Genomic DNA, 15,582 nt, shown 5'->3' on the forward strand with positions numbered 1-15,582 from the left:
GCCGGATTCGGCTGCCCCCAGCGCGCAGAGCCAGCGCGGTGCTGGAGCCGGACTCTGAGCCTGCGGGCGGGTGGATAGAGTAAGCTTTCTTCGCGGCGAATGGAACCGGGACGGAGCCACAGAGGCGGCGGGCAAAGTCTACGAACCGCAAGCCACCCTCCAACTCTGCTTGCATGCAGAGCAGGAGGCGGTGCTTGGAGCTAAGCCCCTGCGGCGGACCATCGCTGCGAGCGCCGCTAGAGCATCTGGGCGCGCGCACCGCCCTAAGGTCGCCCGGCTCCGCGCAGGAGGAAAGCCAGCTGCACCTGCCTCTGCCTTCTGTGGATCAGGCATTGTGCTAACGGGCTGCGGTTTCTCCTTAGGTCGCGATGGATCTTGAAGGAAGCCGCAATGGAAGAGCAGGGAAGAACTTCTTGCAAATGGGCAAAAAAAGGTAGCCAGTTTGTTTCACTTTCATTGTTTACATGACTTGCGAGATTTGGGAAACTTGTTCCTAGCCTCCAGTTCTGAAATTAAATATAGAGTTAATGATGATGGTTTTAGCCCTAAACTCAAACGGTTGCTCTACAGAAGTTCGCTGGCTGAGTTGTTGTGCACAGCGTTTGCATGCTCTGCTTTGGCGGGCTGCTTCCTCTACTTTCTGGCCTCAAAAGCCAGTGCCCACATCCTCGTCAGTGTTTTATAACCTTCTACCTTGCAGGCTTTACAGCAGTATCAATTGCGTCTGGGCCATGTGTGGCTTGTGCTTTGCTCCGTTGGCCAGTCTCTTCTGGTAAAAGTCTTATAAACATTGCATATTTGTGGCAGAGCAGATGAGACAGAAGACCAAAATTACATTTAGGTATTAACTTCTTTAAAAAAGCAGTATCTGACCTTTGTACAGGAAGTTCTCAAAAAAGAAGACTGCGGTACCAAAGAAGATGAGAGCATGGTGTGAAGTTACCCTGATTGTATAGAGAATGTAACCACATAGGGAAGATAATTACGTTTTGATCACAGTGCAATGTTTATACAGAAAGTTTTAAACTTTACTCAATAGGTTTGTTAGTAGTAAATTGCAATATATTGTAAAATAAGTTTGTAGATGTATATATATTGTTATTAGAAACCAAGCTTTTCAGTATAACAGAAAAGAAATACAAATGTGGATATAAAATAATTTTTAAATGTTAAATTTGAATTGGAAACTTAAATATGAACTCATTTTTTAAACAGTTCAGTTTCTGTCACTGAAAGTGACAGTAGTAATGAACACACTTAGTGCCAGATACTGGTTTTTAAATACCATTCCTTACTAAAAGGAATCTGTACCCCATAGAGATGAGCCTGGTATCTTATGATACTTGGAACAAGGCAGTGGAGTTTCTTGTAATTGTCAGAGAGGACATAGGAGCTGGCTTGAAGGAGCTTCCCCTGACTAAGACTGGGACAATTTCCACATCACAAAGAATAATGACTGTAGTTGATTGTGAAATACTGAATACAGTATAATCCACAAATTCTTAATAAAATTCTGAGAGGAGAAAGAAAACTAAAAGGATGGGAGAGGTAGAGAGAATAAAAGAATGTTCTTTACAGAAAAATGCCAGCTATCACATTGGAACATGAGTTTTTATTATTTATTAAGTAAGTATTGTTAAGGATCTTAAACCACCCAGAGAAAACTTCTAAGAATTATCCAAAATTCTTACTAACTGGAAAAAAGGAGAGTGTGGTTTACCAGGGGAGAGATTTTTCCAGTAAGCAATCTTAGCCAAGTGATCAGATCTGGCATCACTCATGGTTGAATAGTGTGTTAGTGACACCACACCACCCAGAAGTAAGTTTGCAAAAACGTTTAGTCTGAATCCAATCAAGCTTCTAGACTGATGCTGTCTAATAGAAATAAAATGTGAGCCACATTTGTAATTACTAGTTTCCTGGTAACAACATTAAAAAATAAAAATAGGTGAAATTAATTTTATTAAAATTAAAATAGGTGAAAATATATTTTAAGGAATCCCATATATCCACAATATCATTTCTACATGTAATCAGAAATATTAATGAGATAATTTATAGTCTTTTTCATAACAAGTTCTCAAATCTGTGTATTTATACTTAGTGCACATCTCAATTTGGACTCAGTTTGAAACAGACATATCCAAGATGTGGAACATTCTATAAGACATCTGTTCTTGTTACTAAAAAATTCAGCGTTCAGTTTTGTGTTGGAGGTTGGTGAGCAGAAGGACTTCTGGATTTAAAAAAGAGACTAAAGAGACAAAACTGGCAAAAGTAATGTGTGAACCTTGATTATATCAGAGTTTGAAAAAGGAGAGACCTATAGAAACAGATTTCTTGGGAAATTTGAATATGGATTGGGTATCAGATGATATCAAAGTTACTGTTAATTTTCTTAGATGTCATAATGGTAGGGAAGCATATGAAGTATGATGAGGTTTGTCACCTTCAAGGAGAGCACAAAATTACCTTTCTTTAGTTAGTTTATGCCCAACACCGATCACCAGTGGTTAAGGGTAAAATTGTGATAGTAGCTAGATAGACTATCTGCAGCTAGAATTAGTCAGATGATAATTAAGGGAATTAACTCTGGAGAGCATTTCCTTGCAGTGTATATCTTAGAAGTCTGACATTGCACTGAAGAGTTTGGTATTTAGACTTTTTCATTTAAACTTGGCTTTGTTTTAGCTGTGTGACCTTGGACAAATTAACTACTTTCACCTGTCATTTTCTCAGCTCTGAAAGGACAAAAATGTGCGTGCCTCACAGAGATTAAGATAAGATTAAATGAGATCTTGTATGGGATGTGTTTACTTAGCCAGCCCCCGGACATTATAAATTTTCCAGAGTAACAGATGTTTTAAAGAACAAAAAATAAATAAAAACTTAGAGCTAAAACTCAGTTATGTGTGACTGTTCTCCTCTCCTCTCGGTTCCAAGGATACTGAAACCATGTCTATTGTGAATCGGGTGGGACTGATTCTGAAGTTATGTTTGTGTATTTTGCATGTCTATGTCCGTCTAACATCATTCCAAAGCCAAATACGGGGCACACTCTGGATTTTTTTTCTTTAGAAATTTCTTCAATTTATTGACCTCGCTTAATGTAAAGAACAAAGACAAAGATGAATTTACTTTCTGAGCTTGAAAATCTGTGTAAAAATAATGCAGTTCTTCTGTGAAATAGACTTTTCTTTTGTACATAGGAACATGCAAATGTGGAGGCAGCTCTTGGTCTGCTTTCGTATCCTAGGCAGTTATGTTACCTAGAGTGGAAAACATGTTAGCTTCATTTGAATATGGGCTCAAAATACTATAACCTCCTTATGCCTGAGGACAGCTTTTAGATGCTTTACAACCATCTTTTTTGACTGTAGCTTTTCTAGATTGCATTTATTGCTGTAATGGTCCCTCAGTGCTCCAGACCTCCTCTCAGAATTAGATTTGCTCATAGAGAGTAATTTAATTACCTTTCTTCTTAGGTTAGTTTTATGCCCAGCATCTGATGGCCAGTGGTAGAGGGAATGATGAAGGATAAAACTGAGGTAGTTACTAGATAAAGTATCTATAGCTAGAATTAATCAGATAATAATTAAGGAGGTTAACTGTGGAGAGCATGAATGATTTTCTAATCACAGATCTTTCTCAGCTCTCAGTGGGGTTACATCCCAATAAATCCATTGAGAGTTGAAAATTCATCTAATACACCTAACCTAGACTACTTTCAACATGTTCAGAATGCTTACATTAACTTACCATTGGGCAAAATCATCTAACACAAAGCCTATTTTATAATAAAGTGTTGAATATAATTCATTGAACGCTGTGCTGAAAGTGAAAAACAGAATGGCTGTCTGGGTGCAGGATGTTGTCAGCATATTGGATGTTTCCCTGGTGATCACATGGCTTCCTGGGAGCTGTGGCTGGCTGCCGCTGCCCAGCAGTGTAACAGAGAATCATACTACTTATCGCTAGCCCGGGAAAAGGTCAAAATTCAAAGTACGGTTTCCACTGAATGCATATTGCTTTCATGCCATTGTAAAGTCAAAACCTTAGTTAAACTATCGTACATTGGGGACTGTCTGTAGACTAAAAACAGGAAGCTCTCTCTTTTTAGTATTATTTCTTTAATTGCAAAAGTTATGTGTCTGGGTGTGTATTCATCATAGAAAATTAGGAACTACCAAAGGCACAAGGAAAAAGATATTTTGATAGAAATCTCAATACCCTTGATCATCACATTTATAGATTTCTAAGATACATATAAACATTTAAACTTAATAAATGGGATCAACTATTAACTACAGAACCAGTTAAGTCTTGTGGTACACACTTTATAGTTTAGTCATAACACACCAGTCATTTTTTTAAATGTCACTGGGGGTAGGTTTTTTAACTGAGTAATATATTTTAGACATGTTTCTTTGTCCTATTTGTTATTAAATATAAGGTCTATGCTAATTTGTTAATTTAAAAAATTTATGTGATTTTAAAAATTTCATGCAATGTAATTGCTGTGTTTTCCAGTGAAAAAGACAAGAAGAAAGAAAAGAAACCAACTGTCAGTACGTTTGCAATGGTGAGTTTGAATTTATACACTATTTAAAGTGCTTTGGAAATTTGATTTCTCCTTACCTAGAAAAATAGTTCATCTGGTATGGTATTTTCAGGTAAAATGAATTGGTTTAATTTAGTTTCTTTTCAGGGGAGTGCTGATGGTCATTTGCCATGTGAATTGAGCCTCAACAGTCACCTTTTTTGGCCTACATGTCAGTATTTTCATAATGAGTTATGTTGTTAGTGATCTGTTATCTGTGCAAGTGATGGTCTCAGCCATCTATATAGAGGACACCAGCCACATGGAGTGTGGTTTAAATATGACACAAGGTTTCCTGTCATCATTGGCTCTGAAATCCTGATAGGTTTGAGATCAAAGTCTTAGGCACCCAAAAAATAGATGTTAGCAATGGATTATTTATTATTATTATGATGATGACATATTCCTCTGTGCTGAATAACTGGGAATTTAGAACTTGAAAGACTTAATATGTCATTTTCTGTTTGAATGGTGGTTGCTTAGAAGCTTTTCTTTAATCAGACTTAGAATTAGACAGGGATTTTATAGTTGTGGCTGGTTGATGGTCCCTCTACCTGGATTCTTTTTTTCCCAAGAATAAGACTTAGGTGAACTCTAAGATTAGAATCTGGAAGACTTCTGAACCAACTTAATTCATTGGTTCAGAATGTAGTACCAGTACTACATCTGTGGTAGTCATAACACACCAGACATTATTTAAATGCCATGGGGGGAGAGATAGGTAGGCTATCTTGTAAAATGGAGATGAATAAACTCAACATAAAATAGATAGAGGCAGGAAAAAACAGTTGCCTGACTTTTTCTTTTTGTATCATTAATGTACAGTTACTTGAATAACATTACGGTTACTAGACTCCCCCTATTATCAAGTCCCCCCACATACCCCATTACATACTGATGATTCCACGGTTGTCTTTCATGGTCTTCATTTCCTGTACTTCCATTTCTCCAATATGTTTCCACCTGTCGTTCCATCTGCAATCTCTTGGAATTTTTCAGAGATGAGACTATGTATTGGGCCTCTCAGAAAGACTACTGGAGTGACCAAGTGACAGTTTTTGTTTTAGATATCATTCATGTGTCCTGTAGTGAAAGAACTACAAGATTATTCCCAAGATTTAATTTCAATTCTGTAATTTTGGAAACAAAACATTCGTCTTATGTAGTTATTTGTAGCTCAGATTTTTTTGAAGATGTCTTGTATTTTAGAAAGTTTAACAGACCTAATATATAGAGGTAATCCTATCAATACAATCAAGCCACGAAAGAATAAAAACCTGGAGTTAGAATATGAGGTAATAATACTAACACGTGTAGCATACACAGAACAGCACACTTTCTATGTACTTTTTTTCCTCTTGTTTTTTCTTTTGGTATCATTACATGAGGAACATTATGTTTACTAGGCTACCCCTTCACCAAGTCCCCCCCAAAACCCTATTATAGTCACTGTCCATCGATGTACTAAGATGCTGTAGAGTCACTACTTGTCTTCTCTGAGTTGTACATCCCTCCCCATACCACTCCCCACATTATACATGCTAATTGTGATGCCCCCTTTCTCCCCCACCAACCTTTTCCCTCCCTTCCCGCCCATTCTCCCCAGTCCCTTTCCCTTTGGTAACTGTTAGTCCATTCTTGGGTTCTGTTATTCTGCTGCTGTTTTGTTCCTTCAGTTTTTTCTTTGTTCTTACACTCCACATATGAGTGAAATCATTTGGTACTTGTCTTTCTTCACCTGGCTTATTTCACCAATCATAATACCCTCTAGCTCCATGTTGTTGCATATGGTAGGATTTGTTTTCTTCTTGTGGCTGAATAATATTCCATTGTGTATATGTACCACATCTTCTTTATCCGTTCACCTACTGATGGACACTTAGGTTGCTTCCATTTCTTGGCTACTGTAAACAGTGTTGCAATAAACATAGGGGTACATCTGTCTTTTTCAAACTGGGCTGCTGCATTCTTAGGGTAAATTCCTAGGAGTGGAATTCCTGGGTCAAATGGTGTTTTTATTTTGAGTTTTTTGAGAAACCTCCATACTGCTTTCCATGATGGTTGAACTAATTTACATTCCCACCAGCAGTGTAGGAGGGTTCCCCTTTCTCCACATCCTCGCCAACATTTGTTGTTGTCTGTCTTGGATGGTGGCGATCCTTACTGGTGTGAGGTGATATCTCATTGTGATTTGAATTTGCATTTCTCTGATGACAAGTGATGTGGAACATCTTTTCATGTGTCTGCTGGCCATCTGAATTTCTTCTTTGGAGAACTGTTCAGCTCCTCTGCCCATTATTTATTTGGATTATTTACTTTTTGTTTGTTGAGGTGCATGAGCTCTTTATATATTTTGGATGTCAACCCTTTATCGAATCTGTCATTTATTAATATATTCTTCCATACTGTAGGATACCTTTTTGTTCTATTGATGGTGACCTTTGCTGTTCAGAAGCTTTTCAGCTTGATATAGTCCCACTTGTTCATTTTTTGCTTTTGTTTCCATTGTCTGGGGAGATATGTTCATGAAGAAGTCGCTCATGTTTATGTCCAAGAGATTTTTCCCTATGTTTTTTTCTAAGAGTTCTATGGTTTCATGACTTCCATTCAGGTCTTTGATCCATTTTGAATTTACTTTTGTGTATGGGGTTAGACAGTGATCCAGTTTAATTCTCTTGCATGTAGCTGTCCAGTTTTGCCAACACCAACTGTTGAACAGGCTGTCATTTCCCCATTGTATGTCCATGGCTCCTTTATCGAATATTAATTGATCATATATGTTTGGATTAATGTCGGAGTCTCTATTCTGTTCCACTGGTCTGTGGGTCTGTTCTTGTGCCAGTACCAAATTGTCTTGATTACTGTGGCTTTGTAGTAGAGCTTGAGGTTGGGGAGTGAGATTCCCCCCCCGACCCCCACTTTATTCTTCCTTTTCAGGATTGTTTTGGCTATTCGGGGTCTTTGGTAGTTCCAAATGAATTTTAGAACTATTTGTTCCAGTTCGTTGAAGAATGCTGTTGGTATTTTGATAGGGATTGCATTGAATCTGTAGATTGCTTTAGGCAGGATGGCCATTTTGATGTTCTATGTACTTTTATATGACCTCATTTAATCCTTACAACTCCCTTTGAGGTAGGTATTATTATACTCTCATTTTATAGATGAGGAAGCTGAAACCAGATATATTAACTTGCCTGCTGATAAACAGCATGGCCAGGATTCAAATCTGGGAAGTTCATGTTCCAAATTGCTCTTCCCATGATGGCATAGAAGGAATGTATTCTAAACTTTTTGACAAAGAGCTGTGTACTACTTATGGGGCTTCTCCTCGTGTCTTTTTTTCTGGAGGGTTGACATAGAACACTGTGGACTTCTAAATGGATATATTCATAATGGTTCACAGTAAAATGCTGATGTGATTGGCATTGCTGATTGCTTGTTAGTAACAGTTTCCAGCAAAGACAAAAACCCAGGGATGTAGGGATTTCTAAGAACCTCAGATTCAATGATTCCTTAGGACATACAAGGCTCAGTATGTTGTCATAGTCATGGCTTAGACGATTATAGCAAAAAGATACAAAGCAAAATCAGCAGTGGCAAGAGGAAAGGGGAAGGGAGAAGGCCAGAAGAAACCAGGCACATGCTCCCAGAGTCCTCTCCCGGTGGAGTCACACTTACTTCCCCCAGCAATGAATTGTGCCCACCTGTGTGAAATGCTCCCCATCAGAGAAACTCAGAGTCAGTGCCCGAGGTTTTTGCTAGAGGCTATGGAGACAGCATGTTCCAAAATTCCAGACTCCCAGAAGGAAGGCAGTGTTCAGCATAAAGTACATGGTACAAATAGTTTGACCACTTGTATCATTTCGAATGATGCTAAGTAACCCTCCCAAAATCCAAGTTCTAAATACTAGCTGCGGGGCCACCTTGAATCAGGCCTTTCTAAACCCAGCAGTCTTAGGCTTGCAATATTAGTAACTGTTTTCTGCACACCATCCCTGTGGACTTATTTCCACTATGATACTTTCTAGCAGTCTTGAAACAGTGGTATAAAAGAAGTGAGGAATAGATTCAAATTTTTTTACAAGCCTTTATTTTATCAGGCTCTGTTTCAACATCTATAGAAACACAAATGTGCAACACATTCTAAAGTGAGTGAGGAAATGGTACAGATGGAAATGAAGGCTGGAAAAATACAAGTTAGACTGCAGTTGCTCCTAAAGCACTCCTTAAAAGTCACACACTCTTGCTGGGATTGTTCTGTGGATTCAACTCAGAGCTTTGTACTTTATGTATCTTATTGAAATGTGGACTTTTTTCTAATAAATAATAACCATTCATGTTAAGTGCTTCCTCTGTGTCAGAAATTTGCTAAACACTCAATGTGTATTATTTAACTTAATCCACACAATAACCTTATGGTGTAGGAACCTGTGTTATTCTTATGCTCCAGATGTTGAAACCAGCTCAGAGAAGTTAAACAGTGTATTCAAAGTCACAGTCATATAGCTAGGCAGTAGATAGGCCCAGAATTTTGCCCAGATTTGCTTACTCTAGACCTAGAGCTTTAACATCTTTAATAATTTTTGAAAGTCTGTGATTGGCTAAGCTTTTATCTGCCTGGATTTGAAGAGTTCTTTTTGGATTCTGTTATTTTCTGGCCATGTGGTCATTCCCCAGTCATTGGAGACTTTACCTGGCTCAGTTTCTCCCTTTCCACCTGGGTGCTTACAGTGTCTTGGATGACTTTTATGGTGTTATGGATAACCACTTGTTGACTTTCACAGCAGCAGTAATCTTACCTTTCCCTCACCCCAGCCATTTGCTCAGAGACTCACATCCTGGATTTTGTTGTTATTTGAAACTCTTCTGTCTCCAAGGTGACCTATTCAAGCAGCCAGCTTAAATTAGTGAGCCCTCTCCTGGCTCTTCAGCTTGCTTACTGTTCTCTCTGGGCCTTCTGTCCATTGATGCATCAATCTCCCTGTAGCTCCTTCCTGTCTTCATTCTCTTATCCAGCTTAGAGTAATGAGCATCATTTTATTCTCTTGCCCATACTAAACTTCCTTTCACCTGTTGTTTGTTATGCACAGCCCTGGCGAAAACAGCCGTCTGCCTTCTTGGCCCCTGAACTCCCACATCTGATTGGTGCCAGAGAAAACCTCACAATAAGGTGTACCCTCAACAGAAATCCTACTCCTCTTCTCAGTAACCATTATTATGTCAATCCTTGACTCTTTTCAAATTCCCCGCGTCTCCACCACCTCCCATTCTTGCTCGGTGACTCTGGTTTTAGTTCACAAACAAAACAGAAGCCACCTGACAGACATGCCTCAGCTCTTCTCTGCCTACAAACATACTTCTCTTCTCTGCAAACATGCCTGTGCCTGGATCAGCTTCCCCCACCCCCTCTCCTTTTATAACAGAGGAAGAATTGGTTCTGAAGGGAAAACTAAGCATTCACTTATACTTCGGTTACCAAATCCTCTGCCTTCTCAAGGACCTTACACTGTTATCCTTCTCTTGTCTATCTGCAGTCTCTCCTTCTCAGCCAGGCCTTTCCCACTGGCATTCTTACATTGGGCGTCTTTACTTGGCTAATGGCCTCCTTAAAGCCGTCACCCTCTGGCTGGCCCCACATGTGGGAGCTGCCCTTGCTTCCTGTCACAGTCTGACTTTGCAGTCACTTCTTACTGAATTACAAGTGGGCCTCTGTATGCACCACTCACCAAATTCAGTAGACATGTAGTGATCTCACCTTGACCTTTGAGTGGCACTTGACACTGTCCAGCACATTCTGTCTTCTGTTGGCTCCTGTGACGCCACAGTCTGCTGAGGTTTCTCCCAACAAGTTTTTCTCGTGTGTCATCTTTGCCTGTGAAGTTAGAGTCCCTCAACCCCTTATCCCGGAGTCTGTCACGGTGTTGGCATTTTTCCAGTTTCACACAGCCATTTCCAAGTTGTTTTCATGCAAGAGTCCTTTCTCGTTAGAGTTTCATTCTGTGCAGTTACAGTGTCTTCTATCCGTTTGTAGTGGCATCCTCTCCCACGTTCTAGTTACCTTTGCTCTTTCGTTGAGGACGTTGGCATTTGATTGCTTCTAGTTCATTTACCTTTGCTGTCATTACTCTTCTATATTGGTAACCTTATTGATAACTCCTACAGTCAACATTCCTTGACCTCTTCAGTTCAGGCAACCTTTACCCCACTCTACTTTGGTATATATGCTTGTAAATAGGGCTTTGGATGAAAATATGAAGCTGTAAACTGAGATGTATCAGTCTTCAACCCCAATATGTGATTCCTTCTAGCTTGGCCATTCCTCTTTATGATCCTGTTTGTGACATGATTCATTACATATTCTGCTGTAATAAACACCACTAACTTAGCAGCTTAAAACACAAATGTATTACCTTACAGCTCTGGGGCCAGAAGTCTTGCTGGGCTAAAATCAAGGTGTGAGCAGGGCTGGATTCCTTCTGGAGCCTCAAGAGAAAATCTCCTTTTTCCCTGTTTCAGCTTCCTGAGGCTGCCTGCGTCCACAGACTCACGGCCCCTGCCTTGCATCTCTACCCTCTTTCTGCCACCATCACTTTTCCTGCTATTGACCCTGATCCCCCTGACTCTCTGTCTCTCTTTTTTTTTTATTAAGGTATGATTGATATACACTTTTATGAAGGTTTCACATGAAAAAAATAATGTGGTTACTACATTTACCCATATAATCAAGTTCCCACCCAACCCCAATGCAGTCACTGTCCATCAGTGCAGCAAGATGCTACAAATCCACTATGTGCCTTCTCTGTGCTACACTGTTCTCCCCGTGATCCCTCACACTATGTGTACTAAACATAATACCCCTTAATCCCCTTCTCCCTCCCTTCCCACCCACCCTCCCACACCCCTCCCCTTTGGTAACTACTAGTCCCTTCTTGAAGTCTTTGAGTCTGCTGCTATTTTGTTCCTTCAGTTTTGCTTCATTATTATATTCCACAAATGAGGGAAATCATTTGGTACTTGTCTTTCTCCCCCTGGCTTATCTCACTGAGCATAATACCCTCCAGCTCCATCCATGTTGTTGCAAATGGTAGGATTTGTTTCTTTCTTATGGCCGAATAGTATTCCATTGTGTATATGTACCACATCTTCTTCAGTCATTCATCTACTGTTGGACACTTAGGTTGCTTCCATATCTTGGTTATTGTAAAAAGTGCTGTGATAAACATAGGCATGCATATGCCCCTGGCTCTCTCTTATAAGGACCTTGTGATTGCATGGGGCCCACTTGGATAATCCAGAATAACCTCCTCATCTCAAAATCCTTAACATCTGCAAAGTCCCTTGTACCATGGGAGCAAACACATTCACAGGTTCCTGGGATTAGGGTTTGGACAGGCGCTGGAGAGGGGCATTATCCCACCTACCACACCTGGCCAAGACTTTGCTCTTTTTACTTCTAATAACCTCCTTCCATTTCTGCTCTTCTTAAAATTGTTCTACCCAGAGAAGCCACCTCAGATCACCTCAGTTCCTCCCCTAAAGCCCTTGAGTGCCTTTTCTTTACACTGAGATGGGAAGTTTAGGGTAAAACCAAAACTCCCTCCTGTGGCTACACAAGGCCCTACATAATCTGCCCTCTGCATCATCTCTGATTTCCCCACAGTCAATCTCCTTTACTCTGTTCTTGTCACACAGGGCATTCAGTTTGGGTTTGAGAAACACCAAGCTTATATGCACCCCAGGAACTTTGTATTTGCTCTTTCTGCTTGGAATGTTCTGTCTTCAAGTGTCCACTTGACTCTCTGTATCCTTCCTGAGGCCTCAGTTCAGATGCCTTCTCAGAGAGACATTCTCCGACCAGCCAGTCTGTGGCAGCTGGCCCTGCCTGTCACTGTGGTCAGAGCTCCACAGGGCAGGGTTTTGCATGTTTTCTTCATTGCTGCACTCCTGGTACCTAGAACTGTCCCTGTACTTTAATAGGTACTTTGATACTGAATGAATGTTGAATATATTTATTCCCTTGTTTACTGTGCACTAGAATGTAAGCTTTATGAGGACAAGTAGCTTGTCTTATTCACTATTACTGTCAGTACCTGGAGCCAAGCCTGTCTCTTACTAGGTGCTTAAGAAATATCTTTTGAATGTTAAAGAAAAAAATGAATGAATGGATGGATGGATGGATGGGTGGATGGATGGATGGATGGATGGATGGATTCACTGATTTCCCTCTCCAGCCCAGACACCATGGTAAGGTTTGCCATCCAGCCTGCTGAATAGTATGTAAACCACTGTCCTGCCAGCACTTTCTACCTCTTTGCCCTGGAAAGCCCAGCCCTCATGCATCAGTGCCTGTCAACCTTCCTTCTTTGAGGTTCTGCTTCACCCCCTTTCTCTCCCCTATCGGCATCTAACCAAACATGTTCCCATTCCCTTATATTGAAAGGACTCCAATTACAACTCATTTGTGTGTCTGTCCTACATTTTACCTGATGTGTTACAGCTTTTTTTGTTCTACCTGCTCCTGAATTATAAGCTCCTGAAAAATCTTAATTTTCATATCTCTAAAACCAATTATAGTACCTGATTATATTGCACATTATTATATTGTATGACTAATAAACATTTTTATTAAGTCTCATTTTTATCCTTGTAACAACTCTGTGAGGCTTGCTGTGTATGTGACAGATTGGATGCCTCTGTTGCAGAAAGATCTATCTCTTTGCAGCTATGAGGGTTCTTGGGGCATCAGGGATATCTTGTTTCTCTTAGTAGTTCCAGCATCCACCATGACCCTTGGTTCAGATTCTTGAAACAGGTGTTTCCTTTATTCTCTAGGATGTTGCTCCTTCTCAGTTTATTTCCTATATTTTCTCTTATAGTCTTTTTGATTGATTTACCTATAAAGATGCGTAAGATTTCATTAACTAGTCATCCCTTGACGTTGCATCCCCTTCTAGTAACCAGCTCCTCTCTCCTTCCTTCTGCCCCAAGGTCATAAAAGGACAGCTAACATATCTCCATTACTTCATCTCTAAATTATCCTTAACCTCACTCACTCTTTCTCTCTTCCTGGATGATCTTTTCCACTCCCATGACTTCTGCTACATATGCTAGTGTCACAAAACTACACCTCATACTGAATTCTCTCCATGTGCTTCCTGGGTTACACTCCTAGGAGGGGCTGTTAGACAGGACTACGGGGGACTTTGCTCTCCTTTGCCCCCAAACCCTTGCGTCTTCGGATCGGCCTGGGCTCAGTGCAGGTGCCTCTCCACTTCACACCCCAAGCTTGGGAGACCGGAGTCTTCTTGGGCACATAGCAATCGTTCCTATCTGCTTGCTCTTCTTTCTGCCTGGAATGCCTTCTCCCTGCTGACCTTTCAGAACTGGGAGGAAGCATTTTTACTGGTTGAGTTTGTTCTCCTGGGTCCTTGTCCCTGCTGCAACAAAGAACTGAAAGGCAGAGACCCTGTAAGTAAGCAGAGGGAAAGCCGTATTTGAATATGCTCCAAGGGAGGGGCGGGCCAGAGTTAAGGTAGATAAGGCCCCAGTCCGTTAGGCTGGAGGCTCTGGTTGGGAGGTGGCTGACAAGGTGGGTTATTTGATTTGCAGGGCCACCTGTATAGCCGTCCCCCTGGTGGAGCATGCCCTTACCTAGGCTGAGGTGTGGTTCGGCAGTTCGCAGTTCTGTTCATTGCGCCTGTTTTGGGATCTGGCTGGGGAAGAAGTTACCTCCCTGCAAAGCCTTTTTTGTCTTCACCTGGGACCCCTGACCTGGGCAGGATTTGGGAGGCTTTTTCTTTAAACCTTACCTGGGTGGCTTCTTCTGTGAACCTTGTCTTCCCCTTTTCCGGCTTCTTATGTCTGTCTTTCTACCTAACAGCATCACCTCCTTCTAACAAGCTTTCCACTAAGAAGGGGATACTGCTTGCTCAATCTTGTGTCTGCTTTACTCTGCGCACGGTGCTTTCCAAGCATGCAGGATATCTATTGTGTGTAACTTCTTTTGCTTTGCCCTTCTTTTTCTTTAAACACTCTGAAGTTGGAAATTAGATCTTTGGTATTTATACCTGCCTTTTATCAGTCATTGAGTAAGCATTGAGTACATGTTTATTTTCAACTTGCTTGTTTTTCTTATGGCCAATGGTTTCTTCCCTGCTCTGTGGACTGTCATTAATTTCTACCAAGAACTCTTCTGCTTTTTATGTCTCCATTTGTCAATTCAATACTTATTCCTACTTATTACTGCTGTGAGTTCCTTGTCAGCCAACTCTAGGATTGTTTCCTATCTCTTTGTGAATACAGTTACATTGTAAAGTCTTACTTTCTGCTCTTGTGTCTTTTGTGTTGCCTGATCTGAACCTTTCTTTTGGTTTATATTCCCTGCCTGGAACTAGACATTTTCCCTAGTTTCCTCCATAGATTACAAACCTGTTGATTGCATCTGTGTCGTGCCTGGACAGGACAGCCACCTGCTTTGGAGTTTATCCGCAACTGGCTCCATCCTGTTTCTGGTCTTGTCTTTCATTTGGTTTTTCAGTCCTTAACTAGTTACTTGAATTATATCGGAGAAGTATTAATTGCTTCCCAAGTGGCCTGTCGCTGAGCCCATTCCTCTCACTGAGTCCTCTTCTCATCACTTTCTGGATGCGAAGAAGTCTTTACTTCTTATGACTTGCCTACTGATTAAAGAAATTATGAACGTCTGTACTTGTCAGTGATTATGGCCATATCCTATCTTTTCAGGAAATCTGTTCTGTGGGATGTATGCATCTAACTCATTCCTTGCCTCTTTGTTCTCCCTGTTGAGGTCTAATTATATTAGAATTGTTAGCATTTATGCTAATGCCATTATGCAGCAGATCTTTGACCCAAGCCCTTTCTCAAAGCAACAAAACATGTTCCTTCAGCAGTGTCCCCAGGGGGTCTTTTGGCCATAAATTTTTTTCTGGATTAAAATATCTTGAGAAGAAAAGTGCCTTCTG

The 15,582-nt window shown here is 40.6% G+C and overlaps 1 protein-coding gene across 2 annotated transcripts in view; it reads left to right on the forward strand.

Annotated features, from left to right (window-relative positions):
• ABCB1 (ATP binding cassette subfamily B member 1) overlaps positions 1 to 15,582 on the forward strand; it is a 232,398-nt gene that overhangs the window by 129,614 nt on the left and 87,202 nt on the right. For both annotated transcript variants that reach the window (XM_073238890.1, XM_036990690.2), the window contains exons 2-3: positions 363 to 433; positions 4,531 to 4,582. In XM_073238890.1, the coding sequence (XP_073094991.1) occupies positions 369 to 433; positions 4,531 to 4,582 (117 nt within the window). In that variant the 5' untranslated portion in view covers positions 363 to 368. The remainder of the gene's footprint in view (positions 1 to 362; positions 434 to 4,530; positions 4,583 to 15,582) is intronic.

The sequence above is a fragment of the Manis javanica genome, chromosome 6, assembly GCF_040802235.1.
Source record: "Manis javanica isolate MJ-LG chromosome 6, MJ_LKY, whole genome shotgun sequence".
Lineage (NCBI taxonomy): Eukaryota > Metazoa > Chordata > Mammalia > Pholidota > Manidae > Manis > Manis javanica.